Source organism: Coffea arabica, chromosome 10e (assembly GCF_036785885.1).
Source record: "Coffea arabica cultivar ET-39 chromosome 10e, Coffea Arabica ET-39 HiFi, whole genome shotgun sequence".
Taxonomy (NCBI): domain Eukaryota; kingdom Viridiplantae; phylum Streptophyta; class Magnoliopsida; order Gentianales; family Rubiaceae; genus Coffea; species Coffea arabica.
Window position 1 is genome coordinate 6,420,116 of NC_092328.1, and position 26,519 is coordinate 6,446,634.

At 37.7% G+C, this 26,519-nt stretch overlaps 4 protein-coding genes across 9 annotated transcripts; 3 read left to right on the plus strand and 1 right to left on the minus strand.

Moving 5' to 3' along the window:
* The first annotated feature begins 1,710 nt into the window (after nucleotides 1-1,710).
* On the plus strand, nucleotides 1,711-8,063 carry LOC113711169 (uncharacterized). The gene is made up of 4 exons (XM_027234352.2): nucleotides 1,711-1,729; nucleotides 4,735-5,898; nucleotides 5,986-6,249; nucleotides 6,565-8,063. The coding sequence occupies exons 1-4, from the start codon at nucleotides 1,711-1,713 to the stop codon at nucleotides 8,061-8,063; spliced, it is 2,946 nt and encodes a 981-aa protein (XP_027090153.2).
* A 2,038-nt stretch (nucleotides 8,064-10,101) lies between these two features.
* Nucleotides 10,102-10,521, plus strand: LOC113711171 (uncharacterized). The gene has a single exon (XM_027234353.1). The coding sequence runs from the start codon at nucleotides 10,102-10,104 to the stop codon at nucleotides 10,519-10,521; it is 420 nt and encodes a 139-aa protein (XP_027090154.1).
* A 920-nt stretch (nucleotides 10,522-11,441) lies between these two features.
* LOC113710949 (uncharacterized) lies at nucleotides 11,442-15,190 on the plus strand. Of its 5 annotated transcripts, none has more exons than XM_027234038.2 (3): nucleotides 11,442-14,309; nucleotides 14,420-14,521; nucleotides 14,628-15,190. In XM_027234038.2, exon 1 carries the CDS (start codon nucleotides 11,823-11,825, stop codon nucleotides 13,029-13,031), a length of 1,209 nt encoding a protein of 402 aa, XP_027089839.1. In that variant the 5' UTR covers nucleotides 11,442-11,822; the 3' UTR covers nucleotides 13,032-14,309; nucleotides 14,420-14,521; nucleotides 14,628-15,190. The 5 variants fall into 5 exon arrangements, with proteins under 5 accessions (XP_027089839.1, XP_071923747.1, XP_071923745.1 ...); XM_072067646.1 differs by having other exon boundaries at nucleotides 14,687-15,190; XM_072067644.1 differs by having other exon boundaries at nucleotides 11,442-13,676; nucleotides 14,121-14,521.
* Nucleotides 15,191-17,618: 2,428 nt separating this feature from the next.
* LOC113711114 (F-box protein AUF1-like) lies at nucleotides 17,619-19,197 on the minus strand. Of its 2 annotated transcripts, none has more exons than XM_072067930.1 (2): nucleotides 17,959-19,197; nucleotides 17,619-17,718 (listed from the first exon to the last, which is right to left on the minus strand). In XM_072067930.1, exon 1 carries the CDS (start codon nucleotides 19,033-19,035, stop codon nucleotides 17,986-17,988), a length of 1,050 nt encoding a protein of 349 aa, XP_071924031.1. In that variant the 5' UTR covers nucleotides 19,036-19,197; the 3' UTR covers nucleotides 17,619-17,718; nucleotides 17,959-17,985. The 2 variants fall into 2 exon arrangements, with proteins under 2 accessions (XP_071924031.1, XP_071924030.1); XM_072067929.1 differs by having other exon boundaries at nucleotides 17,619-17,721.
* Between the last annotated feature and the right edge of the window lie 7,322 nt (nucleotides 19,198-26,519).

Below are 26,519 nucleotides of genomic sequence, written 5' to 3' on the forward strand. Positions count from 1 at the left end.
TGACACATAGGAAACCAGTTCAGATGTTTGATTAGGTTGAATACAAAAAGTGGATACATATGGCACCCATTTTCCTTGGTTAGAGGGGGCAAAATGTCTAATTTTCCTCCCCAATCACCAAACACTGAAGTTCAATCCAACACAACAGAAACTGTTGCAATTGCTTCTTTCTGCCGTTTAGCATTATCTATTTTACCTCTGGCTTTCTAATCTGCTGCTGGTATATCCCTGTCCAGAAATGACAGAGACAACGCAACCCCTCCCCTCCTAAAAAAATAAGAACATAAGTAAGTAAAGAATCTTTTTCAGGACCCTGAAACTTCTCAACTTTAAAGAGGTTGCTGACTTTTGGTGCTGAGCTTTATAAAGAGGGGTAGGCATTAAAAGCACGGGGGCCAACGGAGCAGGAAAGCCTGAGATCAAATGCAATGTACAATAAAATAGGTCACTATAAACTTTTGCTAAGGTGCATGCCCATGGACATGTAGGGTTGGAAGAAAATGGTTGGAACTCAGAAATTGAGAGGCCTGTGCTTTGAGGTAGCACTCCTATTTGGCAATGTGGGAGGTGGATAGATGATGTAAAGTTAGTTCCCTCAAGATTCCTTCCTATCAGGAAAGGACTGGGAAAAATAATGCAGCATAATAGCATATTGTAATGTAACCACTTATGTGGTACTTAGTATTATCTGAGGGAAAATACATCTTGAGAAGATCCACAAGGTCTGGTGACCTAACTAACGAGTTGAGTTGTGTGAAATTTCTGATGATGGACTTAAAAACGTGTTCTCTAAACCATGAAAAAACCATGTGATGTATTGTTTTAACCTTGTAGCTTCAGTCTGCTATATACACAGATGACTATTAGATCCCCCCTTCATCATCATACCAAGCCTATATATAGGGATCATGATATTCCATCAGAATGATATGATTTTGGTGATGGAATAATTTGATCCAGTAATGCAGTTAGTTGGCTAGGAGATAACAAGGTTCTGTAGTTTTAAGCCTGCAGGTAAAGCAAACTAAAAGCTCCCAACTTCATGCCAGAATCATTATTGTCAAATACACTTAAAAATATAACATCAGCTCACTTGTTAGACTACTGAATTTAGTTTAATCGGGGGCTCCTAACTGACATTACTTCTAATTAGTTCCAAGTGTCAATATATTATAAAAAAAAAAAAAGTGGCAAAAAAGAAGGATTAAAGGTATGATCCCCCATCTGCCAACGCATATTTGACAAGTCATTTTGGATTCTTATACCTACACCATTTACAATGCTATTTCTTCTTCTTTTTTTAATCTTTTTATTGGTGTAGTAATGATGCAAGGTGTTATTTATGCCGTAACTACGGATTACAGAACCCAAAATCTTCTTTCAAATAATAGTCCTCCGTTGTTCCGTGTACGCTAGGTTTCCTACGACCGGGATTTTCTCACGGTCAAGCGTATAAATTGCTCTAGTTTAATCTACCTAATCATTGCATATGTGGTCCAGAGCAGTTTAGAATGAGCAGCTCCTCCATAGATCCACAGAAAGAAAAACTGTGTCAAAAAAAAAAAAAAAAAAGAAAGCCCTGTAAATTTCCAGCATTAACCTAAGTTCTCCGGTTGACGTGGTGAGTATATAAGCCAACTAATGGTGGTTTTTTGAGGTCAAGTTGAAAGGAAAAGAGATGAATGACTTGCCATTTTTGGGCAGACTGCCATGAGTGGAATTGTTGCTGGTAATGCGAGTAGAGTTGTTCCATGCACCGGCAGTCCAAAAAAAGTTTATAATCTCCCCATGCAATTGTAGCCATTTCTCTGGACAAATATAATAAGTCCCACTAACACCGCCCGGGGGGGGGGGGGGGGGGGGGTGGGTTGGGTTGTTCACTTGTTCTTGACATTGCCCATCAATGATTTTCTGATGCCTGCAGAATTAAGACAAAGTATATAAGTTTAAGCTGGAATCAAAAGAGTTGATGTTTGAGGAAATTGTGGCATTGATTTTGCATGGAAGAACAAATAAATTACATCTTGAATTTTGTCAGATTTCATGAAGCCAGTTGGCTTGTTAACTTGTAAAGATATTTTGGACATGGAGCAGGGCTTGTTTCTTCATTCCTGTTACAGCAATACATTTAAATCAAACTTGGTTGTCTTGTTTTGAACCCACGAATGAATGATCGATTACAACAAATCTTCGTGATATGCTCCTGTTATCTGCGTATTGAAATCTAAAGGATCCACAAGATATTAGGTAGAGAAATAACTAGCTCCATCAAATTAGCTTCAATTAAAAGAGATTGAACTACAACTTCCAAACTTTGAGCCTTTAGGCAATGGAACACTTTTTTCAGAAAGATTTCACCTATAAAAAGCAACCGTAAATCAATCATGATATTACTAAACCATAGAAACAAATATGAAAATCCCGAAAATCAAAGAGATGAATTATCCATTAATTTGTTTCTATCATTTAACTTAGTATAGGATTTTCCTTTCAAAAAATAAAAGAGAATGACAAAGAACATGGATTTACCAAGCTAGTGGGGTACATTTTGGGCTTTACAATCAAGGGATCATAATGTTATTCTTGTGTTAATGGTATTGGACCGGTCACTTTTGTGTTGGGGATCTTGTTTTGGTCGGATTAAATTAATACTTCCCTAATATTTTGTATTTCGTTTCATCTTGAAATACTTGAATCCCTAAATTTGTAGCCCTTTCTTTGCATTTTGATGACACATTTGTAACCTCTCAAGTCTTAATGACTTAGAATGATTAGAAGAGGGAAAAAAAAAAACTTGACAAGGGAAATGTGCCAATAAGAAGAAAAGGCACAAGATGGAGCCTCTGAATCGAAATTTGGCGCTCATGACATCTGCCCTTGTGAGACGTGACTTCCAAAGAAGAAGGGACATCTGTTTCATGCAAAGTACTACAGTAAATTCGACGTGCTTGAGGTTTGACTATTGAGTAGAAGTTTATTTATTCTTACCAAAATAATAAAAATAAAAATAAAAAGAGCAGAAATTTATTATAGAATAATATTCTACACACTGATATTGTAGTGATTTTTTAACACTATGAGCTATGGATATATGCTATATGTACATAATTTAAATTTCAAATTTAAATTCATATTATGTGGTACGCTCTAAATTTGTTAGTGTGACAAAAAAATCATATATTGACAATGTATATACATATATATATATATATATATATATATATATAAGAAATTACCCATTTATTATTGCCAATTTGCCTTTATGGTTTCGAGCCCTACTCAAATTGTGGACACAAGACAAGTTTGAAGAAAGAAGCAAGATTCACTTCTGGGCTTATTTAAATGAACAAGGCTTAATCTTTCTTGCTTGACCTAGCCCTCGCATTTGATATCTGTATGGTTGGCTGTTCACATTTTCCATTTTCTTTTTCTTTTGAATAATAAGTTTTTTTTTTCAAAACGAAAAGGAAAATTCTGCAAATGCACCTGGTACTGTAGATATTCCAAATCCTGTTTAATTTGTACGTCATAGTTGAAGAAGAAACGCTGTCATTAGTGCAGATTTGTTAAATGAAATGACCAAAATAAGAAGCTGAAGAGGAAATTGGGCTTCCTCCGTCGATCTGGCTTTGTGTTCACACAAGAAAGAAACTAGGCTTCAGCTTTCTTACTCAGCCCAGCCCGCAGCACATTGATGTTTTAGTTTAAGAAATTGCTGCAAAAGAAAGTAATTCTGAGCTAATATCTTAGCTGGATCAGGGCCTCTCACAAATTGAGTTATGGCTTATTCAAATGCTTTTATATAATTCTTACTATATTTAATGTAAATTCATACAATTTATATATAATTATCAACGTAATTGTATGAATTGATAGTTTCAAATTTACACTTAAATTATATAAATTCATAATAAATGTCATAAGAATTACATCAATCGATTTGTGAGGTCATGATCCATTTTAGATTCCGTAACTCATGTGAGTTATTGGGCAAGTTCCTTTAATAATTAATAATCAAAGGAAACCATCTTTTTTCCTGAAAAGAAAACAATTTGATCAATTAAATTTCATACCATACTCCTTTAGAACATAATCTCTTTTTTCATTATTATGAAACAAAAAACTCAATCTAACAAACATCTCGATTAAAAGGAGTAACGGAAATTTATAAAAAAGAAGAATACTTAATCATCAAACCTTAGAAAGAATCGCAGTTAGTCAATCTAGCATAGGCATGGCATTTTGTTTAATCAAAGTAATAAAAAAATGGATTTTTATATCAAACAAGTAAACATTAGTGAGTAGGTAACTTGAGATACTGTCTCTCTCTATGAGAGTTTTTTTCTCTCGTTCTAGAGAGAGGAAATCCCCCTTTTGTGGGTGCTCACACTTTTCAGAACTTTCTTCACGAAATTCAAAATCGGATCCACTAGCGTTGGTGCCAAGCAGCGACCTACCATTAATGGAAACTTACCAGATTCATCCATGAAAGGAAACTTACCAGATTCATCCATGAAAGGAAACTTACCAGATTCATCCATTGGCTCTTGATTAGGCGTTGGATTCTCTAAGCGTCTAAAGCCTTTTATATCTTTGTGTTTCTGTTTGTTTGTTTCTTTCTTAGCAATATGGGATAGCGATCCTGTCTTGCATGTTTCTTTTCGCCTGAGTCTTGCCTTTGTTTGCTTCGTTTGTTTCTTTTTGTGCTTTTTTACTCTTTCTGTCTTGTGGTAGGACTTGTTGATTTCTGGATTTTGGTTGGGGGCTTGGAGCAGGACTCTGTCTGGTTTCGGTTAGAACTGGTCGGGAAGCCTCCTGGTTTTTACTGGGTGGAGTCTGTGGGAGGAGCTATGGAGAGTATTAAAGAGGTTTTAAGGAAGTTTAAACTATCTGAGGAAGAGAGGGAAGGAGTTCGATTGGATGAGGAGGAGGTGGCTAAAGGTTTTCTGGAGTGTAAACAGAGTTTGATTGGTAAGGTGTGGGGAGAGAAATTGGCTAATATTGGGGGGATTAAGAGTTTTGCTAACAATATGTGGCCTCAGGTGAAGCATCCAAAGGTAGTTGAGACTGGCCGAAACCTGTTCCAATTCATTTTCGAGAAGGAGAAGGAGATAGAGATGGTGCTAAGCAGGAGGCCATGGATTTATGATGGCCAACCTTTAATATTGTTGCGATGGGAGGCTGGTCTAGAGGAGGATGAGAAAGCTCTGAGTAGGACTCTTATTTGGGTTCAGATCTGGAACTTACCTTTGCATTGGGTGACGAAGGAGGTTGGTAGGAAGATAGGGAGTATATTCTCACGTGTGGAAGAGGTGATTATACCGCAGAATGGAAGGAGGGATGGCAAGCATATGAAAATTTTGGTGGAGATGGATTTGTCTATTCCACTCCCTAGGGGAACAATGGTTAACAGTAATGGTGGGAAGAGATGGATAGAATTTAAATACGAAAAATGTCCAGATTTCTGTTTTGGTTGTGGGTTGATTGGTCATAGTGAAAGGAATTGTAATAAGAGGGGAATGAACTTGGGAGGGGAACCACAGTTTGGGAATTGGCTAAGAGCAAGCTATCCTAGAAGTCCTACTCGAAAGAATAGGAGTGGAGATGAGTCCGGGAATAGGGATGATGGGAAGAGCCATTTTCAAGATCATAAGGGTGGAGGGAGTGAGGGGCATAAATTGCTCTTAACATATACTGAAGAGTTTCATAAGCAGGTGGACCCAAAACAGTCTACTCTGGGGAAGTTGCTGGGGGATAGTAATAAGAGTAGGGAGGAGGAGAAAAGGGTAGTGGTAAAGAGGGGAGTTGAAGTGGGTGCAGAAGAGATAAGGGAGAGGAGACAGGGTAAGGGAGGGATGGAGGAGGTAAGGAATAGGGAGTTGGGGATTGGCCAAGTGGGTGAGAGAGGGGGGAGTCAAGTGATTCTGTAGGGGGAGATAGGCTTAAGGGCTGCAAGGGAGGCTTTGGATGATTTGATGTGGATAGATGGTATAGACAAGGTAGGGAGTGAGAAAAAGACTAGTGTAGTTAGTAAAGAAGGAAGGGATGGGGAGACAGTATCGGGGGAAGAGGAAGGTGTGGGGAGTAAGGGTAGGCAGAAGAGTAAGAGTATTGGGAAGTATAGGGGTGGCAAGAGCTGGAGAAGGTTGGTGCTGGAGGTTAGTAGGAGGAAACCTTTGAGTGAGATTGGGGCTGATTTCAATGAGGGTGTGAAGGGGAAGAGAAAGGTGGAGGGGGGAGATGGAAGAGGTAATGAGTCAAACTGGGAAGGAAAATAGTAAGAGGTTTAGAGTTAAGAGTGGGGCCTGTGAATGGATGGATCTTTCTGAGGGATTGGAGTCCTCCCTAAATGGGACTCCAAGGTTTAAATGAAGGCTGTGGTATGGAACTGTCGAGGTATGGAGAGCCCCTTAACAGTTCCCCAACTAAGGGAGGTCGTTAGACTCCACTCTCCTTCTCTAGTGTTTTTGTCAGAAACAAAGAAGAAAAAAACTTATTTGAATAAAGTGATGTAGTGGACAAAATTTGACAAGGTCTTTGTAGTTGATCCTGTGGGTAAGGCAGGGGGGTTGGCGGTGCTGTGGAAACAGGAATTAAGGGTGAAAAAGGTGCTGTTTACTAGTTTTACTATAGAGTTGCTAATAGAGGATGAGGAAACTAGAGTCAATTGGTGGTGTATTTGTGTTTATGCCAGCACCGATGTAGGGATTAGGAGAGAACAATGGGAGGTAGTGACTAGAAAAAGTGTTTTGTGGGGAGAGTATTGGGCTGTAATAGGGGACTTCAATGACATTACATCGAATGATGAGAAGTGGGGAGGTATTAAGAGAGCTGAGATAAGGTTCCAGGATTTCACTTCTTTCATAAATAAGAATGAGCTAGTAGACATTGGGTTTGAAGGAGTTCCTTGGACCTGGTGTAACAACTGGGGAAATGGGGGAGAGATGAAAGAAAGATTAGACAGAATTATGGGCACTAGAGGCTGGGTTGGGAAATTTGACAAGGCGAAATGCTTGCATATAGAAACTGAGGCTTCTGACCATTGTATGCTGCTCCTGGATATAAGGCCTGGGGAGAGGAAATGGAAACGAAGGTTTATGTTTGACAGGAGGTGGCTATTGCAGGAGGATATAAGGGAGGTTGTTGGGAAAGCCTGGGGTGAGGAACAACAGGGATCCAGATTGTATAAGGTTAAATGTAAGATTAAGAGAGTGAGGATGGATATGCTAAACTGGAGTAAAGGGAGTCGTCGGAACTCAAAGAAACTGATTGAGCAGATTAAGAGGGAGATAAAAGAGGTGAAGGAAATCATGCCTAGCGGTTACAGGATCAAGCTAGTTGGGCTTAAAAGGAGGCTGACTGATGCTTATAAAAAGGAAGAGTTATACTGGAGTCAGAAGGCAAGGGTAAAATGGTTAAAGGAAGGGGATAGGAACACTAGTTTCTTTCATGCAATTGTTGCTGGTAGAAGAAAGCAGAATAGAATTAGTGTGTTGCAGAAAAGGAGTGAGGAATGGTGTGAGAATGTGGAAGAGTCGAGTAAGGAGATTATAGATTACTTTCAGGAAATTTTCACCACAGAAAATCCAGTGGATTTTGTAGAAATTCTACAGGGTGTGCCACAGACAATCACCTCAGATATGAACAGGAGGTTGACCAGGCCGATTACAGAGCAAGAAATCAGACAGGCTGTCTTCTCTATGCAACCAAACAAGTCCCCAGGGCCAGATGGTATGCCTCCTTACTTTTTCCAAAAATTCTGGCAAACTGTAAAATCTGATATAGTGAATGCTGTTCAAAGTTTTTTCCATTCTGGTTACCTTCTAAAGTCCATTAATGAGACTCTTATAAGCCTCATTCCAAAAACTGAGTCTCCCATTTCTATTACTGAGTATAGACCTATCAGTTTGTGTAATGTCCTCTATAAGATCATATCTAAGGTGTTGACTAGCAGGTTCAAGAGTGTACTGAATGTCTGCATTAGTGAGTCCCAGTCTGCCTTTGTTCCTGACAGACAGATTCTAGACAATGTCTTGATTGCTCATGAATGTGTCCATTTTTAAAAAAAAATAAGAAAACAGGGAGGGAGGGCTTTATGACTATCAAATTAGACATGTCCAAGGCTTATGATAGAATAGAATGGATATTTTTGGCTAAGATGATGCAGAAAATGGGCTTCTGTCCTCAGTGAATTCAATGGATCATGGAGTGTGTAACTAGTGTCACGTATTCTGTGAATATTAATGGGAAAAAAGTAGGTTTTATTAAGCCTACCAGGGGTTTGAGACAAGGGGATCCCTTGTCTCCTTTCTTGTTTTTGATATGTGCTGAGGGACTGTCTTCTTTGTTTAGACAAGCTAACTCACAAGGACTGCTGACAGGAATAAGGGTGGCTAGAGGGGCTCCCAGGTTATCTCACCTTTTTTTTGCAGATGATTCACTCATTCTTAGCAAGGCAAATGGAGAGGAGGCATGCAAGCTGAGGAGAATTTTGGAGGTATACAAGGAAGCTTCTGGTCAACTGATCAATATGGAGAAGTCATCATTGATGTTCAGTGGGAACGTGAGCCATAGGCAGATAAATGGGGTGATGAGGGAACTGCAGGGAATGAGGAGGGTGGTACAAAGCAAATATCTTGGACTGCCTTTGGTCATTGGGAGGTCTAAGAGACAAGTTTTAGACTTTATAAGGCAAAAAACAATAGCTAGGCTGAAGGGATGGAAGGAGCAACTGTTAAGTCCAGCTGGGAAAGAAGTTCTATTGAAGGCTGTGATCATGGCACTGCCCACCTATGTGATGTCTGCCTGCTTGTTACCAAAGGCTTTGTGCAAGGAAATATGTTCTGAGATGGCAAGGTATTGGTGGGGACAGAAGGGAGATGAGAACAGGATTCATTGGTTGAGTTGGGGGAAGCTAACTGAGATTAAAGCAGTAGGGGGCTGGGCTTTAGGGAGTTGCATGAATTTAACTTGGCCTTGTTGGCAAGGCAACTGTGGAGAATTTTGACAAAGCCAAACTTATTGATGAGCAAGATTATGAGGGCCAGATATTTTAAAGGATGCTCCATCTGGAGGACAAAGTATGCAGGGGCAGATTCATGGTGTTGGAAGAGTTTGATGCAGGCTAGAAATCTATTAGAAGAGGGGCTAAGAAAGCAGGTAGGTGATGGTAAATCTATATACATTTGGAGGGATAGATGGCTTCCAGATACTGAGGATGGGAGGGTAAAAACTAGAACGGGGGAGGGGGTTAAGGTGCAGAGAGTGTATGAGCTGATTAAAGATGGGGAATGGGACAGAGATTTGATCAAGCAGATTTTTGATCAGGATGAAGGAAGGAAAATTATGGGAATCCCACTCAGCTTGGAGCCTAGGAAAGGCAGGTTGTATTGGGCTTTCTCAACTACTGGGGCTTATACAGTCAAGTCTGGATACAGTTTGGCTAAAAGCAATGAAAGGAGGGGGAAGCAAGGAGAGCAAGAGACAGGAACTAGTTGCAGGAAAAAAAGGGCAACACAGATTTGGAAATTTCTCTAGGGGCTGAATATGAAATACAAGCTCAAGCATTTTGTCTGGAAATGTCTGCAAGGTATTTTGCCCGTGAATGCAGTAGTTAAGGATAGGTGCCTGAAAGGTGATCATATGTGCAGAGGATGTGGGGAGAGTGTAGAAACCATAGAGCATATGTTGATTTTCCGTAGGAATGCTACGAATATATGGAAAGTAGCCCCGGTGAGCTAGGAAGGATTGGAGGAACATAGGAGTAGATTTTGGTTGTGGTGGGAAGAACTAGAGGGCGCTGTGAGCCAGGAGAGGGGAAGAGAACGGATTATACTGGCGGTTAACTTGCTGTGGCAAATCTGGAAATCAAGGAATGAGAAGCAGTTTAATGGTCAGGAAAGAAATCCGGTAGTAGCTGTAAGTAAGACAGTAGGGGAATGGCAGGAATTTCAGGATGTTCAAGAAGGGGAAGTGGAAGTCCAGGGAGGTAGTAGGCAGGAAGCTGAGGTATTGAAGGGGTGGAGGCTACCTCAGGAGGGTTGGGTCAAGATGAATACAGATGCTGCATTATAGCAGAAGGAAGGTTTGGCAGGGTGGGGAATGGTTGCAAGGGACTGGCAAGGGAACGTTCTGAAAGCTTGGGCAATACCAAACCTTAGCTGCTCATCTCCAAAACTGGAAGAGTCGATGGCTTTACGAGCAGCTATGCTACTGGCAAAACAGCAAGGATGGACGAAGGTGATATTTGAATCGGATTGCTTACAGTTGGTGGAAGAAATCAACAAGGAGCAGACGACTGAGATAGGATCAGTGGTGTTAGATGATATTAGGGAACTTAGAACAAAATTTTATGAATGTTGTTTTACTTTTACTCGAAGAGTAGACAACTCTGTTAGTCATAAACTTGCCAAATTGGCAATTAGCTTGAAAGTACAGACTGAATGGAAGGATGTCTTCCCATATTGGCTGCCTGCGCTGGCGCAAGCAGATATTGAGGGCAGTTGCCCATCCTTTGTGTAAAGATTTCGTTTATTAATAGAATGTTGTCGGTTTTGGAAAAAAAAAAAGTAAACATTAGTAAGTTGAGAAAGTTTTGGTTCAGTGGCTAAAATTAAAATCTTAAAATGAATTTCTACTCTCTCAATTCCTTTTCTTCTTCATAAATTCCATCTCTTCCTCTGTTAGGAGAAAAAAAAATAAAGATTAGTGAATAACCTAACAAATCAAATTACTCCATTTAATTTTTAAAGCATGGGGGGGACTGAAATGAAGATTTGCCAAGTACACCAATCACAAGTTTAGCAACTCAAAATTTTCATGAAGTTAGTTAACTCCTAAACCCCAACCCTATAAGCAAATTAAAAAAAAAAACAAGTTTTTTGATTTCTCAATTTTTGAAAAACAAGTTTTTTATATACAATATTATAGTAATATACAAACAAAAATAACTCCAAAAACACCATATCCATACAATATATCAAAAACAACTCCAAATATACAAAAAAAAAAAATATGCACTACCACCCAGCACTCTTCACCATCACGGCCACCACCTTACCACACCCACACCCACACCCACACCCACACCCATGACCCTTCCTCCTCTCTCCTCTCTCTCCACCCATCTTTCTTCCCTTTCTCCTTTTCCTTTTTCTTTTTTTTCCTTTTCCTTTCCCTTTCCCCTCCCAGAAGTCGCGACCAAAATGGTCACGGTTAGAGTGGTGGCTGCGACTTCAGCCACCACATGCAAGTGAGAAAGGAGTTTGGAGTTGGGAGGAAGGAAGGGAGAGGGGAGAAGGGAGAGGAAATAGAGAGGAGGAAGAGAGGAAGATAAAGGAGAGAGGGAGGTGGGTGGGTGGTGTAAAATTTTAAAAAATTTTAAAAAAATTGTAAATTATAATAAAAACTTAAAAATATATTTTAAAAATACTTCTAAAAACAATCCAAAAAATATTTACAGTGTTTTTCATATACACGGTTACAATTTTTGAAATATACTTCTAAAAACAGAGGATCGAAACAGAGCCAAGTAAAATAAAATAAAATAAAAAAGCCGGCCAATTCAATTAGCCGTTCTCTCTCTCCAGAACCAATCCCAAAAACCCTAGCAAAGCCCATTTCCCTCAACCCTGAAGTGAACCCTAAATCCTGAAAATATGTTACTGAATCTCAAGTTGGTGCAGTTTCTCGAGCAAAGGAAGCTACCAATCTGAAAGGCATTCGAGATCCTGGTATTTTATTTCTCTGCCAACTCACGTTCTTTCTTTTACTTGTTTTCCTTCTGGATTTTTGTTACCTTTGTCAATGAATTTATCAGTAAAATGACAATTCATTTATGTAAAAGCTTAATCTTTCATTCTCTCAAAAACCCTGCACATCTCATCCATAAACCCTATGGCCATGGGGCTTTCTCTTTATCTGTCCTCTTCTTTTCATCCTTCAAAGAAAAAACCTCAAGAATTCTTAACCCAAAAATCATTGCCCTGCTGAGAAAACATGATTTTTCATCTGAAGCTGCTACTACTGTGGCCTATAAATTAGCTCAGCTGAAAATCCCACAAAAATATGGCTATATACAAAAGTGGGATTCGGTGTTATCATTCTTAAAAGATAGTGGCTTTTCAAGAGCCCACTTGGAAACACTTGTGAAAAAAGACCCTCAAGTGATATCTCTTAATCTTGACAAGTCTATCAAGCCCAAGATCAAGATTCTCCAGGATTTAGGCTTTTTAACCCCTGATATTGCTGATATTATCTCAGTGGACCCTTGGATTTTAGGGCGTAGTGCTAATAATGCAATTGCTCCTTCGGTTATGGTTTTGAGGAATCTTCTGGGCTCTACTTCAGAAGTTGCTAAGGTGTTAAGGAATGCTGGTTTCGGGGTATATTTGAAATGTGATTTGGAGAAGACCATGGTTCCAAATATTCAAATTTTGGAGAGTTGCGGGATTAGCAAACCTAGAATTATCAGAAATATATATATCTTTCCTAGGTTTTTAACACAGAGGCCACAAAGAATGAAGAAATTTGTTGAAAAACTCGAGAAGTTGGGATGTGATGCGAAATCCAAGATGCTTCTGCATGCCCTTCGGAGTGTGGCCTCAATGAGTCCTCTAACCTGGAAACTTAAATGGGATGCTTTCCGAGATTTGGGATTTTCGGAAGACGAAGTTCTATCAATGTTCCAGCGAAGGCCACAGGCATTTTCTGTTTCCTGCAGGAAAATTAAGGAGACAGTTAATTTTTTTCTTGATTCTGGGGCGTATAATTTGGAAGATATATTTGACCAGCCTGAAGTGCTTACTTGCAGTATTGAAAAGAGGCTCAAGCCCCGGCTGAATGCTTTACAGATTTTGGAAACTAGGAATTTACTTAAGCAATGGCCTAGTCTGTCAACATTATATAAGACTTCCAACTCTTATTTCTTAAAGAAATTCATTTTCCCTTATGTAGATGAAGTTGATGAGTTTAACTTGCTATTAAAGGGTGCATGGGCTAAGGATATTTCCCAGTCTGATTATTCTAGATGACAATTTGACAGAAAGACTCGAGACCAGATCTTTGCCATCTTTCCACCTGACCACATTTGAAGTCTCTAAGTCAAACTGCAGCTGATCAAAAACAGTTTGTCTATCCAAAAGTAAATGATTAGTGCTTCGTGGCATCTCTTGTAAACATTATAATCTTTCAAATCTTGTAATCTTGTAAGGATTGAGATGTTTTACTGATTTTTGCTAAAGATAGCCTGCTGATTAATCACTCTGTCTGATTATTGTTTAGTGCTCTTAAGTTCTTTAATTAGTTCATGTAGGTGGGTGCATTATCTTCATGTATATCTATTTGATACTTTGTATGCAGTCTCCAAAACATGAGAAAGATAAAACTGTGTTCCTTTTATTGTTGTCTTTCAAGTTCAGTGAGTAATATCATAGACTTGGATGTTATAACGTTAAGATGAGTGCTAGGATGTACCCTTGCAAGAAACAACCCTGCAGATGCTTCCAATCATGCACTTTTGGCAAGATAAAAGAGGTGCTCTCTCGTAGCATCCTCATATAAATTCCGCTCAGCAACGGATGACACTTTTTGCCATCAATGACTTTTGAGGGGACAATAAATTGGAATGATATCAATACAGATGTAACTGGACTGGAGGTTCATCAGAAACTGTGCAGGCAAGGGATTCTTTTCTTTTTTTAGCAGAATTGTGATATTGCGAAGTAATGGCTCTTTGTTTAACTGCAGGAGAATTTTTAGTCGCCATTGACATTGAGAAGTTCTTCTTAACTAGTCACAAAGTTTAGAATCTGGTTATCCTCCGGTATCAGTACATGTGAACATTCGAATCTTTGAGATTTTCATGCAGAAACAAGGATTTTGTACTCATCAAGAAGTGCATTTTATTAAACTTCTGCCCCTTTGGAACTGTAATCTACCAGATCCCCTACATTCAGCAACATTGATTTAGAAGAAACATAGCATCTACTTACAACTACTTGATGTCTTCTTGATTTCTGAGCACTATAAAGCGTCCTTGTTTTTCTCGTTGAGATCTATTTCCTTAAATTGCAACTCTTTGTGCTCAAGGCTTTCCTTAAACTTGCCATGGTTTATGCTAGGTTTTCTGAGAAATTGAGATATTTGGAAATGGGACTCGTGTGACGCTATACTGAAGCGCAGAAGTTCAAGTACTTGGTTGTGATTCCATTGTCTTGCATTTGATCTCTCCAGAGGAGATCGTCACTGCATGAGTTCAGGTGCCACTGAAGAAATAGCAATATAAGAGTGAAAGAAGGCTCCTATTTCTTGTCAGTATAACAATCCTCTGTGTTTTCAATAGCGAATTTAACCAGACACAGGTAGGGAAGGATAGCTGCTCATACAGATACCTGCATTTACTTTGATTTACCTTGTATAGAAATTCGAAAACCCAAGAAGGACAAAGATCTGCAGCACCGGTAGAGCATATGGAAGAGATTGTGAAGACGTAAAAGCAACTGCTGGCAAAGAGTCAGGAAAGGTGCTTGATTCACTTAGCAGTCAATTTATCCTCAGCTTTCTGAATTTTCCAAGTGTGTTTTCATTTTTATCGTAGCGTGTTTGTGTGTGCATGTGTGCGAGTGCAGCATCCTACATTGCTTCCTTGAGTATTACAGTAAGGCATGACACGACTCCATTACATCAGAAAAACCAAAGTTTGCAAAGAATGTGGAGCATACCATAAGAATGACCATGTCTGCCCAAGAACGAGCCCGAAGGCTTATCTAATCACACTACTATAACCCTTGTTTCAAAAGGCGGCCGTCCAGTTAATATATAGTCTTTGAGACTTCCCAGTGGATGGAAGCACCTTGGCTTGCTGCTATGCAGCTGTGGGGAGAACCGGAGAAACAAAATGTTAAATAGGCTTTATGTGCAATGATCTGTATTTATTGACACATGGTTATGGTCGATTCGTACTTTAAGCTTTAATGGTACTCGAGTTTCGAGGATAGATTAGTTTCCATTGCATGTAGTATTAGATAGTAGATTGTTTTAGAAAAGATTGCCAATTGAGACTACATGTTCAATTTTGTCCGATCAGATTTTTCTGAGTCATGTCTGGTAGGCATGATTGATTGTTATTCTCGTACAGTGGAACGTAATCATTGGTAATGATGTACTGCTATCATGGTTTTCTTGTGTTTTACTCTTTATGAGCAGCTCAAGTTATTATTAGGTGGACGTTGCTATTTCCTTTCATGGCCCAGTCCTTTGGTAAAGGATGCTTAATGCTTTCAATCTGATGTAAAACACTAGTTGGCTATTGAGTAGAGTTATTCATAACACAATTAGCAAATACTCTGCTACTGCATCCTTCCTTGGAATTCTTGCCAACGTTTTGCTTGAAAACATTTTGTATCCATGAATATCAACAAAGGAAAAAAAAGTATCTGAATTGTTGGACCTCACCTAGATGGCCAAGATTAGGTGGTGAACATTTGATGGCCTTATTATTCTCGACAAAAAGTTCCGACAGTGCAAAGCAAAAGCAAACCACTTCCCTAGCTAAATCCTAAGCTGCTACGATTATGATATGTATATCAGGGAAAAGATCAACCAGGTCAATGACTAAAGCTGCAAGGATTATGACAGGTATATCGTAGAATGTCCAAAACCAACTCCACAGTGTCTTCAGTAGCACAATTAAAGCAGCTATAATCCCAAATTGCAATGAGCAACAGCAATTTAGAGTCCCTTGAGTTGGTGTATGTCATCCTGTCAATTCGGTTCGAATCTCGTCCGGAATATCTATCCGTTGCACAGAATTTGTCTAGTGCGTCTTATCCCTTTATGCGGTTGGCGAACTGTTGCACGGGACAGAATTTACTAATTGCACACTGTCGGATAACAGCTGCGGGTTCCTTGACTAAAAAAAAATAGGAGCAATTCAGAAACTCTTCGTGACAAAAACAGCCAACAAGAACATGGAAAATACTTGAGATTTTCGGCAAACAAGAGAAAGCATCAAACTTGTACAATCCCATCAAAGCAAAAATTAAAACTGAAATATATAATACGAATTACAACTGCTCCAAGTCATCAATAACCACTTCAAAGATCTGTCTATCGGAGTCCGAAACATAGCACATCCCAGTGGAAGCACCTAGGCAGGCTGCCACGATGTTTTTGGGAGGGGGGAAAAGCAAATGGCTTTATGTGCAGTCCATCTGTATTCACCGATACACGTACGGTTATGGTCAATTCGTACTTTTAAGCTTTTTTCGGTACTTGAGTTTTGAGGATAGATTAGTTTCCGTTGCATATTGGCTTCAGCATTGCTCCGACCCTGCGCTGTTCTAATGTCTATAATTGAATAGGAAAGAAACATGATGGTTCGTACAACTGCATACACAGAGAAGGCACTGATTCTGCTGACCCCAGTTTTTCACTTCATTGCCGCAGAGATGGAGATCCAAGTCACGAATTTTAATGCAACTCTTTTTGCCCCCATGGATTTATGTTTCAGGCATGTAAAATATCTAATTAAATTTTTGTTTTAGCAAATATTATTGCCAATCAAACAATATGTTGGATTTTGAGGGATCAGATTCTTCTGGGGACCAGCTCTTTGAAAATTCTTTCCCGTTCAGGAGTCATGATCGATTGCTATTCTCGTACAGGGGAACATAATCATCAGTAATGATGTATCACGGTTTTCTTCTGTTTTACTCCTACGATGAGCAGCTTAAGTTATAATTGAATGCCTTTATCCTTCCCGCAATCTCAGGTGGACGTTGCCATTTTCTTTCATTAAAGGTTGCTGAACCTTCCTCCTCTTTTTTTTTTTTTTTTTGTAGTAGAAATGCGGAACCTTCCTTCAATAGAAGAAATCTGTTTGTTTATGCCCCCCCCCCCAAGTGTCATCTCGAATCTACCCCGTGGCCTGCTTTTACAGATTCAGTCGTTTCTTTTCTAAACTATATACATGTATATATATATATATATAGAGAGAGAGAGAGAGAGAGAGACTTTTCTTTGTGTAAATAGAAAATAAATGTCGAACTCAGACCTCTAAATTTACACTCTCTCCCTGCACCACCTACCCAACCCAGCCCTCCCCATTTTGTAAACTATAGGAAGGCGATGCCGATGTGGTAGTGACTGCAGAGACTGAACATGGTGCTTTGACAGGTGAAGTTGCTGAATTTGTGTTGAATTCTGGGCAACTAATGGACAACGGAACACTAGATGGCTAGTGATTTACCAACACAACTGCAAACATTGCATTACTCCTTTCTATTGTCGCGTATATTTTCCCAGACAAATAACAAGGGGTTCATTGCATCGCTGGTTCTTAAAATGTAAAGGTTCATTTGCTCGCAGCTATCAACTCTTACCGACATAAGACTATCGAAACACAAACAAAAACTCCTCCTGTGCAATAATAAAGAAAAAAATCCCAACAAAATCACCAAGAAAAAAATTAAGTAAACGATCACAAAACCAACAACTCTGTTTTCATTTTCATGGTGGCTTCATCAGCATAGATGCAGTCACTATAATATAATCCCAAACTGGAAGGAACGAGAATGCAAAAGCTCGGCGAGCCAGAAACAGCAAACAAACACAGAGGGTCACCTGAAATTCCTCGAACATCAAATTTATGTTATGGCCTTTTCTCAAGTTTGGAAGCCATTGAAAGAGGTAATCACAAAAAACAGCATAATGGTTAATCTGCTGCAAGAACACGGAAAGTACATCAGATTTTCGACAGACAAACAAGCATCAAAACTCGTACAATCCCATTAACAAAAAAACTAGGATATATACAAATCACAAGGACAGTTCTAGGTCATCATTAACCATACAAAAGGCGCCTAGCTATCAAAGAGTCGGAAACAAAACACATCTCACAGACATCTCTATCATACACTTCCTTAATCAAAGAGAGTTCATCTAAAGAATATAACTCACTGATATCTCTATCATACAGTTGCTTACTCAAAAGGAGTTCATTTCAAGAATATAACTCCTGCATTTGAGCAACCTCTCAATAGCCTCCCCATAAACTCCATCGCCTCCGAACGCCCCCATCGCCAATCCCACATCCCCGCTCTGCTCCTCCGCCTCACTCCCTCCTCCGCGACCACCACATCCACTAGCATTTATGGGCCTCACAACAACCAACGTCGCCCCTTCCAATTTCACCCCATTTGATAGCTCCATCCGTGCCTCGTGCCTCATCCTCATCCTAACTGCAGGCACAGTTGTCCGATTACTTTTCCACCAAACCCCTGCCCTCCGATTGTTGTTACTGTTGTTGTTATTGTTCATCTCTTCTTCCTCTCCTCCCCGCTCTCTGCACTCTTTCAATCCGCCCTTATCCATAACAACCATTCCTTCGTTGTCCTTATCTTTGACAACCAAATTAGACAAATCCGTCTGCTCTCTAATCACATCGAGCATCATATAATGCCTGGCCGAGGCCGCGATTAACGCACTGATCGTCCAAACCACCCGCATTTTCAACCCTCCGCCGCTAAAATCTGCCTCAGATCCGCCGCGAAACCCCAGAATCACGCAGCTCTTCAGGGTCTTCCCGAAATGCGCTTTCCATTTAATCGTGGTGCCTATTTCCAACCTCAGGTCGCCGGAGGGGAGCTCGATTTGGAGACTCCGGATGTTCTCGAACCCCCGGAGGATCTGGGTGGGAGAGTTCTGAGTCCTGGTCGGGCTGCCAAAATGGGTATGCTTGTTTGGGGAAATGAAATTATGGAGGGATTTAACGATGGAACGTAGGAAGGCGATGAAGAAGGAGTCGCCATCGTCGTCATCGGAATCGGTCGTAGAGATGACTCGGTCAACTCGGAGGAGGAGCGAGTCGGCTTGAGGAACCAGCGAATTGAACCTTTTGGAAACGGAGCGGCAACGGATTAGGGTTTTGATGTCGGAGATTTTGCTGAAGATGTGGAGGACAATCGGGTCGGGTATGGAGTCGAACCCGTCGGACTGATCGAATCCATAAGCCGGATGCTTCACATTAATCTCCATTTCTGGGGAAGGGAAATTTTTGGCTGTGGTTTTCTTTTTTGAAAATTAGTTGGTTGTTTAATGAGAGAAAAGGGAAGAAAGGGGAGGAGAGAGGAAGGGACGATAGGGGTTTATAAAGGAGAAGAAGAGAGCAGGCTCGAAGAACTCACCAAATATGGCAGAGTGCGGATTTTGCTTGGGGGTGGTCCTAGGGGTTTGCGGATTTGACCGTTGACCCGTTAACCAGAGTGATTTTTTCATCCCAAAAAAAAAAAGGTAATTTCTTAATAGGGTTAATCACAATTAATCCCACCCCATTTATCAATTATCCAATAATCCAGTTTTTTGTCTCATTGTATCCTCTATGGTACATAATTATTTCTCTATTATTCTAAATTCTTATTTCTCTCTCTCTCTCTCTCTCTCTCTCTCTTTTCCTTTCCCCATTTTCCCTCCTTTATTTTCTTTGTTTCTTTCTTCTTCCTTTGATTTTTCCTCTTTCTCAGAAATTTCATCTTAGTGATTGAAAGTGAAAAAAAGAAATTGTAGAGATCTATGTTCTCCTCAAATAATCACAAAACATTCAAACCACTTCCCTAAAATACCATTTTTTTAACCTTTCAATTCTTTTGAAATTTTCCTTTTCCATTCCAAGTTTTTTTTTTTTTGGTACAATAGAGGGGCCGTTACATATTAACTAGACGAGGTATTGCCATTCCGCAAACATCCTGACTGAGAAGCGCTTTTAGTTTCTTATTTTATTCTCAAAAAAATATAATAAGACGAATTTGTGACCTAATTAATAATCATTAATTGCAATTTAATGCATATGAAATAAAATGATGATTGAAAAATGCGTTCACAAAAAATGTAAATTTTTTTTTTTTTTTGCAAACCAAAAAAATGACAATCCAAACAAGGCCCTAATTAATAAAAAAAAATTAATGCTAAAAATTGAAGGTTCTTAGTTCAAAATTCACGTTATTATATCTGATGCTGATTTTAGTCTGACTTTGTGTTAGTGTTCATCTGAGTATGTATTACAGTGTTTATTTCACCAGTTTAGGTAGGTTCGTAATAATTTTTTTATTAGCTAATTATGACTTAGTTTGCGATATTACAAAGTTATCTCTTTTTTTTAAAAAAAAAAACTTAAATTGTTGCTCGATTGCAATAAACGTAGGATTTTTTTTTTCTTTATTTGGGTAAAATTGCAATTAAACGTATGCCAACTGCTACGTTGGCCACAAGTTCACAATTGAGTAAAAGTTGAAAGGGGATAATTCATAATCGCCGGTCTTTGTGTTGAGAAGAGAGAATTTATGAAGGACGGCGATGTTAGTGGTCATAATTTTGTCCTATGCCTCCTTTTGGGTAAAATGCGGGCTGTGGGCTGCGGCTTCTGGTATTGTTTTCATGGGTCACGCTACTCTACTGCCCTGAGTGGCTAGTGGGACACTAGCTTAGGCATTTTTTTCGCAGAGGGACCATTTTATAATTGGATTACACCTGGTTCAATTTGACTTGGGGACTCAACGGTCATAGGATTATTAAGGAAAAGGAGGGCTGTGCAAGATTTTCTTAGTGGGGTTACAGGCTATAGCTTTCAAGGTCAGAAAATGAACTGATCCAATCGACTGTACATTATCAGAGAATCAATCAAAAAGAATATATTGAGGGTTAGTCTCGTTGTAACAATAATACAGTACTCCTTTTGATAGAATATCCACGTTTGATTGCCACTTACTTTTTTTTTTTCCTGTATATTCTTAAAGAATCTCAATCTATGAGAAAAAGAGAAATTCGCTTGGGTTAGTTTTTTTTTTTTTTTAATTTCTCTTGGCATTGGTTGGTTACTTTATTTATTTTGAGTTTTTTTTTCCGAATATCTTTAGGACACTCATTAATACACTTATATTAATGACCTTCCTGTATTTACACACTTTTTTTTAAAAATAATTTTACTTTTGCTAAAAATTTAACGCTATAGCTTGATCCGTGTTCTTTTATTCTATTCTTCTCTCATTGGAGCTTTTTTTTTTTTTTTTTTTTGAAGGACTTATTGGAGCTAACTAGAGACTTGAGTACCTAGAAGTTAGTACGCATCAGTAGTTACTTACCTTTTACTCAACGAACAAACTGAAGTTTGATAGTTTTATTAGTTCGAGACTTTTGAGCTTTAGGTAGAATAGATTTTGAAGGCTCATCCTAGTTGGGCTTAGTTAGGATAATGCTCTAAATCAGTTGAGTTTAAATCAACTTAATCATGTTTTGCTCAACTAGAGGGTTACCGTAAAGGTATAAACCATAATGTTTTCTTCTCTTTCTTTTTAATTCTTCTAGGAGCAAGTAAGAAAGTTGTTCGACGTGTTACATGGGACCACCGTTGTTACTTTACCTGATCCGTTTGGATTGCTACTTTCTGAAAATTTAGTAGAAATATATAGTGTAGCGATTTGATACATGTAAGATAAAAAAATAATTAAAAAATTTATTCACGAGTAAGGTAAAATTTTTTTTCTAAGAAAAAATGGCATTTCAAACGTGGATAGACAAAAAAAAATATTGGGGTATTGATTTTTAAAAGGGCATTTTTCACGTGTAAAAAATTTGGATAGAAATGAAAAATACAACTAAGCCCAAAGATTTCAAAGGAAAATGGATGAACTACCTTTATGCAAAAAAGTTGAATCTGATTCTAAATGAGATCTTGAATATTAAGGCACCTATGTTTTGTTCTTTTTTGCTTTTGGCACTAAGAAGCCACCACCTATATTACTATGCATCCACGTGAAGATATTTCAAAGGTTGAAGAAGAGCCACACACGAACACGAGCCAGCTCCCATTTCCAGCACTGGGCTTATTGACATATTATTATATTCTTTGCAAGAATACATCTTCTTGTTGGGGAGCTTGTGTTCCCGAAAAGAGTTGTGGAACCAAGGTGAAGTCTGACACTTTCTCCTGTAAAAAAATGTAAATCCTACCGTTGAAGTGAAGTGTAAAAATTGATGATCGATTCGGATCAGGAGTTCTCTCTTTTTTGTTTTTGGATGTAGAAGTTAGAAGCATCACGTGATATCCCATAGACAAAGTGGACTATGATGGAAAAAGGCAAAAAAGTTAGTCAATATTTACTGGGATTTTCCATTGAAAATTAAGTCCAATGCTAGTCTAATTGTGCTGCTTTTTTGTGGGTCATGATTGGACCAGGCAAATAATTTTTTGTTTTGTTCCACGACCTAAATTTATAAATAGGCAATTCTGGACGAAAAAGAAATGTGTACTAGCATTCAAAATTTCATATGCAGAAACAGGCTTCAAAGTTTAAGGAGGGACACATATTGTTGATTTTCTACTGCGTCATTTGGCTTTTGTTTCTTAAGTAGAATGGAAAACTCTTACGGCTTTTTCTCAGATGATAGCGACAATTGAATATTCCTTCGGCTTTGCTAATAAGCAAACTCTCTATTTCAGGTCTCAATTTAGGTTAGACATAAAGTAGAAAAACCTGGCTAGATATAGGTTTAGTATTTTGAAAATGAAGGTTTTGCAATAGGCCTAAACTGTTCGCGAACATGACCAAGTTCAATCTTTATAGAGGTAAGTATGATTAATGAACAAATTGATCAACTCGAACACTTGACTTGATTTGCTAATAAATGAACCAAATTGGATTGTGTATTCAAACAATCAAATACTTTTCGTCCATAAGTTTTTAATAGTTTGAAAAGATCAAATGTACGTGAATCTACTTAGGTTTGTCAGAATGAAATTTAGTTGTTCTTAAAAGAAAAAAAAAACACCGGCAATTTAATTTTTTAAAATTTGAACAGTTAGATCTTGTTTGATAACCCAATTCAACACTTAAATTTAAAGGATTCAGATCTTAATATATTTAGATGTGTTTGATAACAAAAAATTGAACATTCAAATTAACACATTTGAATTAATTAAGTGACACTGAATTTTGTAGGTAAAACTTATTCTAAAAAATAAGTAATAAACTATTCACTTATCACTTAGGGGCTGCTTGTTTCATAGATAGGAATCGGAAATGGAAATGGAATCATAGACTCTAGTTTTGGAATTAAACTTTTCATTCCAATATCTAACTTGATTCACACATTGGAATTAGCATCATTCCAATTCCTAAAGCTTGGTTTGATGAGTGTTTCGGAATTAAATGCAATTAAATTTCAAATTTACCCCTGATATAACAATTCTTATAAAATAAAAGAATTACACATACGACAAATTAACATCTCCATAATTGTAACTACAATAGTTATTAACTTTTTGATAAAACATAAGAAAATCATAAATTTTAAAAAAATTAATACCAGAAAAAAATATAGTGGCTACATTAACAAGGAATAAATTCCCAAAAAAAGTGAGTTTTTAAACTAACTTCCCAAATAGTGGCGATTTTTGAGTCTTTTCTCAAAAGATGAAAAATGCATCCAAGGAATGCGTTCTTCCAAATAAAAACACAACTTTCAAATACGTTATTTTAATTTTCATAAATTTGTTTAAATATGAAAAATTGGTTAAATAGATCATAACATACCAGCTCTTTATGGGAAACTGGCACGTTTTGTAGTATATTTTGTACCAACTCTTTATGGGAAATATACCAGCTCTTTATAGGAAAAATTGGTTAAATAGTGGCTAAAAGAAAACTAGTATGCTTTATATTTCACATAAATTAAATATGTGAAAGTCAAAAAAAAAAATTATTAGCGCATAAGATACCAGCTCTTTATGAGAAACTGGCAGGTTTTGTAGTATGTTTTATACCAACTCTTTATAGGAAACACACCAGCTCTTTACAAGAAAAATTGGTTAAATAACGGTCAAACGAATACTAGTATGTTTTGTATTTAACATAAATTAAATATGTGAAAGTTAAAAAAAAAATAACTCATAAGATACCAGCTCTTTATAGAAAATTAGCAGATTTTGTAGTATGTTTTGTACCAACTCTTTATGGAAAATATACCAGCTCTTTATAGAAAAAATTGGTTAAATAGCGGCCAAAGGAAAACTAATATGTTTTGTATTTAACATAAATTAAATATGTGAAAGTAAAAAAAAAAAATTTGCCCATAACATACCAGCTCCTTATAGAAAACTGGCAAGTTTTGTATTTAATGCGCTATTTAACCAATTTTTCATATTTAAACAAATTTACGAATATTAAAATAACATTTTGGGAATTTAAAATTAAAATTTATGAAAATTAAAATTAAACTGTCAGGTTTTGGGAATTTACTCCATTAACAAGTCATTTGTGGTTACTACATTAGATAATGATTTGAAATAGATCTCTCCTTACATATATGAACAAAAGAAGGAGACTCAAATCACAAAAGCTGACCATGCAAAATACAAACCAATTGTCTAATCCAGTCAAGAGTGCCACTCAATATCCACAATCTCCAAAAGACTAATCATATAACCATCTAACAATCACCATAACAAAAAGAAATTACCACCAAATCATCACTTTCCAGCTAGCAATAATTTCTCTTCAGCGAGTAGATGGAGGATAAAGGAGGTTAATTACATATTGTCGTCTCATTTCTGCAGGAAGATTTAGAACACATAAAGCTTGAAAATCTGCTCCGAAAGTATATCGGCTGCATTCATTACATCTCCACTCGGTAAAGCAAGTTTCAATAACTCAGCAACAATTTGATCTCTTCAATCGGAGACCAATTGCTCACATTTATCCTCATTTGACATGGCTGTTGCCATAGTTGTGAAATTAGCTTGAATTCCCTCCACGAAATCTCCAAATTTACTGGTGAGAAGTTGCAATGATGCATCAAGATCACCCCTTGTTGTTGATGTAGACTTCATTTTTTTTTACACATTTGTAATGGGAGATGATTGTTTCTTTTGTTTATTGGAATTTCTTGTGCTTGTTAAGCTTGGTTGAGTTGATTGTGCCACGGAATTTACTTCATCTTCTTCTACCATATCATTATCCAAGTTTGACATAGCATTAATTCTTTCATCTCCTTCCTCCAAATTTTCCTCCGGTCTCTGTGGTTGATAACGATTGAATTTATTAAGGTGATATCTTTGCCCTCAATAAGGGGCAAGAAATCCATCAGCATTACAATATCCAACATCCACCAAGTAATAGCAACCTTCAAAATTCAATTATGCACAAATTAATACTAAACTAACTATCTTATTTTAGAAAAAAAATTGATTGAATGGTGTTGGATACTGCAATATATGTTTACCTTGTGGGACTCTAAGACTATTAGGTCTAGAAATAGCATTTCGAAGCACACGACCATCATGTGCTGAACCTTCCCAACCAGGTAAGACATAGATAAATTGCATATTAGGAGAACAAACCCCTAATACATTCGTTGCAATACTTCCTTTTCTCGTTCGATATCTTGATTTTTGTTCAATAAGTGGTGTCACATTTATTAATGTCCCATCTAAGGCACCTAAACAATTCTATTTTAATAAAAGTAAAAAATATAAAATGAGTTAAAATGTCTATATTGGATAGTTTGGATGAAAATATACATTTTATTAAATGATTGTATTTTAATTAATGAATTACCTTGAAACATTTCCATCTCTCATATGTGCAATCTTCGGTAATAGGCTCAGGCTTCTTAAGCAATATAGTATGCAATTTCAAAACTGTTAGGAGACAAAGATTAAATTGACGACTCACTGCTTCTCTACTTCTCCAAAATAGACCACAAATTGTTCTACTTTTCTTGTGGTGAGCCAAAACATATATAAACATGGCAACAATTTCTTCTATTGACATGTTTCTTGTAGCTTTCAAACCTCCAGTGTCTCTAATCATTTCACATAATATCCCAAATGTTCGTCTATCCATATGAAGTTCGCTAATACAATAAGTATCACTCTCCCTAGTCAAATTGAATAAGTGTTGCATGCGCTCAGTGACTTTTTCTTCTTTTGATTTTATTTGGCGCCTTCCACTTTAGAGCTTCACAAACCCTAGCCCACAGGGTGCCACAGACGGATTGCATTTCTTTTGCTGATTAGAAAAGTTGCTGACTAGGAGTTTTTCTATGAAGAGAAAACTAAAAATAAGGACTTCGGTAGAGCTCCAATTCTTTGGACTTGGACTGTCAATTGGTGGAGGGGACCATGAATAGGAAGCATTAGACAATTATTTTGGAAAAAAACCGTACAGGGGCTAGGATAGTTTTGGAGCAATAGTTTTAGTTTTCTTGCCTTTTCTTTTTCATGGGCACAAGGTATTCGACAATATTTTCCAACGGAAAAAATATCTTTTACTTCTCTTTCTAGTGAAAAACGTGATATCTTTGCAATCAATTACTTTGCGTGGAGATTTAATTATGCGGCGTGGCTAAACTTTTCATCTAATTAAGAATCAACTTGACGGTGCAGTCCCGAATATCTATGAGATCTAATTAGTTTTCACGCGTTCCTTAATTTTTTAATATTTGCACGTTATCTATTTGAATTTTTA

Excerpts from the sequence above, each read along its gene's own strand:
- LOC113711114 (XM_072067930.1), bottom strand. The coding sequence starts at position 19,035 with ATGGAGATTAATGTGAAGCATCCGGCTTATGGATTCGATCAGTCCGAC.
- LOC113710949 (XM_027234037.2), top strand. The coding sequence starts at position 11,823 with ATGACAATTCATTTATGTAAAAGCTTAATCTTTCATTCTCTCAAAAAC.
- LOC113711171 (XM_027234353.1), top strand. The coding sequence starts at position 10,102 with ATGGTTGCAAGGGACTGGCAAGGGAACGTTCTGAAAGCTTGGGCAATA.
- LOC113711169 (XM_027234352.2), top strand. Across the intron at positions 5,899-5,985 it reads GTTGGGGATTGGCCAAGTGG|ATGGTATAGACAAGGTAGGG; the intron begins GTGAGAGAGGGG and ends TGATGTGGATAG. Across the intron at positions 6,250-6,564 it reads GGAGGGGGGAGATGGAAGAG|GGGGGTTGGCGGTGCTGTGG; the intron begins GTAATGAGTCAA and ends TGGGTAAGGCAG.